Here is a 2,664-nt window from a genome sequence, read left to right as displayed (position 1 = left end):
TCACAAATTTCGAAGTGTCAAAAAAAACAAAAAAAAACAAAACAAACAAAGTTCAATATTTAAAAAAATAAAGTTCGCGATACTGAAAAAAGACGTGGAATAGTCTAAGTATGTGCTATCGACTCATTTCCGACGGTTTACATGTTTGTATTTTCCTTAGTTTTCTTTAGGCTGCTAGGCTGCTAACTTCACAAATTTCGAAGAGTAAAAAAAACAAAGTTCAATATTTAAAAAAATAAAGATCGCGATACTGAAATAAGACGTGCAATGGTCTAAGTATGTGCTTCCGATTCATATCCGACGATTTCATGTTTGTACTTTTCTTAGTTTTCTTTAGGCTGCTAGGCTGCCAGGCTGCTAGGCTGCTAGGCTGCCAACTTCAGGCTGCTGGGCTGCTAGGCTGCTAGGCTGCTAGGCTGCCAACTTCACGAACATTTCTTTATGCTCATCCTTATCTTTCTTTAGTAATGGTATCAATCGCCGGCGTTTGTTCACAACCTCTGGCGGAAACTGTTCGTGCAAGTAGAAACTTGTTCCATTCAGATTAAAACGCTGCCTCCTGACGTGTTCACGATCCTTGAAATATGAGAACATACATACTATTTTACGATTGTATCGCTTATTTGGGTCACTACCCTGAGATCCTATACGATGTGCGCGCTCAATCTTTATTCCATCTACAATTTCTTTCGCTAGCTTCAAATTGTCGCACAAATGCTTCCGTAATATTTGTTCCGTGTCTGCCGGTTTCTCATTAGGAATTTCAGGAACACCTCCAAATAATAGGTTATTTCTCATTTGTTGCGATTTTAGATATGAAATTTCACCTTTTAATTCAGAATTGCTTTTTTGAAGGTCTTCTATTTTTGAATCACTACTTGAGCCCGAGAATTCGACAACTTCAACACGTTCTTCTAGCTTGTTAATTTTATCGTCAGTACACTTTTTGTTTTCATGAATATTAAGCCACATTTTCTTCAAATCATTTTCAAAGTTATCAACTTTCTTCTCCAAATTATCTAACGTTTTCAATTTCAATTCAACGTTTTCGATTTTACCTTCAATTTTCTTCAGAAACATAATTATATCAGCATTAGAAGGCGATGAATGAACTGACGCAGGGCTTTCAGCACTTTTCTTCCCAGTTTTGCTCATATTCCCAATATCTGTAGAACTTGAATAAGATAACGACTGATTTTCTATATTTGAAAAAAACTTGATCATCAAACAGTACACTGTTAGTTGTGTTTAAAATTTGACTTACAGAGATGCTGTTTGAAAAGTTATCTTCATATAGTTCCTCTGACGGGTCTCCCTCCGCTTGTTTATAAATTTTAATCAAATTCACAAATTCATCGTCCTTACTATTTCCCTTTTTCCGTTTCGCTTTATTTTTTTCTGCATGATTCTTAGCTTGGTTTTTGACAAAATAACGATGATATCATATGTCTGTCCACCATATCTGTAACGTTTCACTGATTAAAATTGTTAAATAATCCTTTGTTGCATGCTTAAATCGTCTGCATGTTCCAGTTTGACACATAATTATTTACATTGCAATTACTTCCGTTGAAAACGGATGTTCACTTTTTGACTATTCAACAAAAAGATATTTTATACGCGAAAAGCACACCAGGTTGCAAACAACTAAATTTTATGAGTTTCATAGTTACTTCAGAGAAGAAATTGATGTCCTATCGGGTTTAACGTTGAAAATAAGAATGAATCGAGAAAAAAATGGCGGCCATTTTATTTCATTTTATTTAGAAAATAGACCACGAGACCAGATTTTATACTGTTAAAAATACTGTTACCTATGTAACAGTACAATATTCTTAGTCACGTGGTACACTTGCATTAACAGTAAAAATAACTCCCAGAGGCCTATGGGAAATTAGCATTACGAAAAAAATTAGGGGTAATAATATTAATATCATCCCTCGTAAAAATACTGTTACTCTCGGCTACGCCTCGGATAACAGTATTTTTCTAGGGATTATATTTTAACTGTTATTTATATACTGTTAAAAAGTATTGTTACCTTTGTAACAGTACAAAATTTTTAGTCACGTGGAACACTTGCATTAACAGTAAAAATAACTCCCAGAGGCATATGGGAAAATAACATTACGAAAAAAGTGAGGGGTAAGATTTTTCAGCTATCATTAGTGACATATCTTCAATTACAATTCTGACTTAAAGAAGACGCAAAGAATTAAGGAGGGTTACCATCCGGATTTGAAAATATGGTCATTTTAAATTGTAAATTACATTAATTGTATCTATTTCATGCTAAAAAGTATAAATAGAATATAAAATATTAAACAAAATATTTAAAAATATTTCAGAATATTAAAACAGAAAACCATAATATCACCAGATCAGGTAAAAAAGAACATGACATGAATGCTCGTCATAAATGAGGATCAGTAAGAATCAGTTACGAAACTTATATCTCAATATAATCATCATCATCTTACGTATGTATGGTGGCATATTTCTGCCACCAGGTAACCATATAACTAGTTACGTAACTAGTTAACCACTTAACTAACTAACTAGTTAATCTCAAAATTAACTAGTTAGTTAAGTAATAAACTAATTACGTAACATGTATTGAACATTTTTAGCGCTCATTTGTTATTTATTACATTACATTTTTCT

General features: G+C 32.9%; 1 protein-coding gene across 1 annotated transcript; it reads right to left on the bottom strand.

The window, feature by feature from the left end:
- Positions 1-411: 411 nt before the first annotated feature.
- On the bottom strand, positions 412-1,155 carry LOC132731914 (uncharacterized). The gene has a single exon (XM_060718212.1). The coding sequence runs from the start codon at positions 1,153-1,155 to the stop codon at positions 412-414; it is 744 nt and encodes a 247-aa protein (XP_060574195.1).
- Positions 1,156-2,664: the final 1,509 nt, after the last annotated feature.

Source organism: Ruditapes philippinarum, unplaced genomic scaffold, assembly GCF_026571515.1.
Source record: "Ruditapes philippinarum isolate M1 unplaced genomic scaffold, ASM2657151v2 ctg5734_1_1_1_1, whole genome shotgun sequence".
In the NCBI taxonomy this organism is placed as follows: Eukaryota; Metazoa; Mollusca; class Bivalvia; order Venerida; family Veneridae; genus Ruditapes; species Ruditapes philippinarum.
The sequence above is the reverse complement of the archived record's forward strand: the minus strand, read 5'-3'. Positions and strand labels throughout refer to the sequence as shown.

Excerpts from the sequence above, each read along its gene's own strand:
- LOC132731914 (XM_060718212.1), bottom strand. The coding sequence starts at position 1,155 with ATGAGCAAAACTGGGAAGAAAAGTGCTGAAAGCCCTGCGTCAGTTCAT.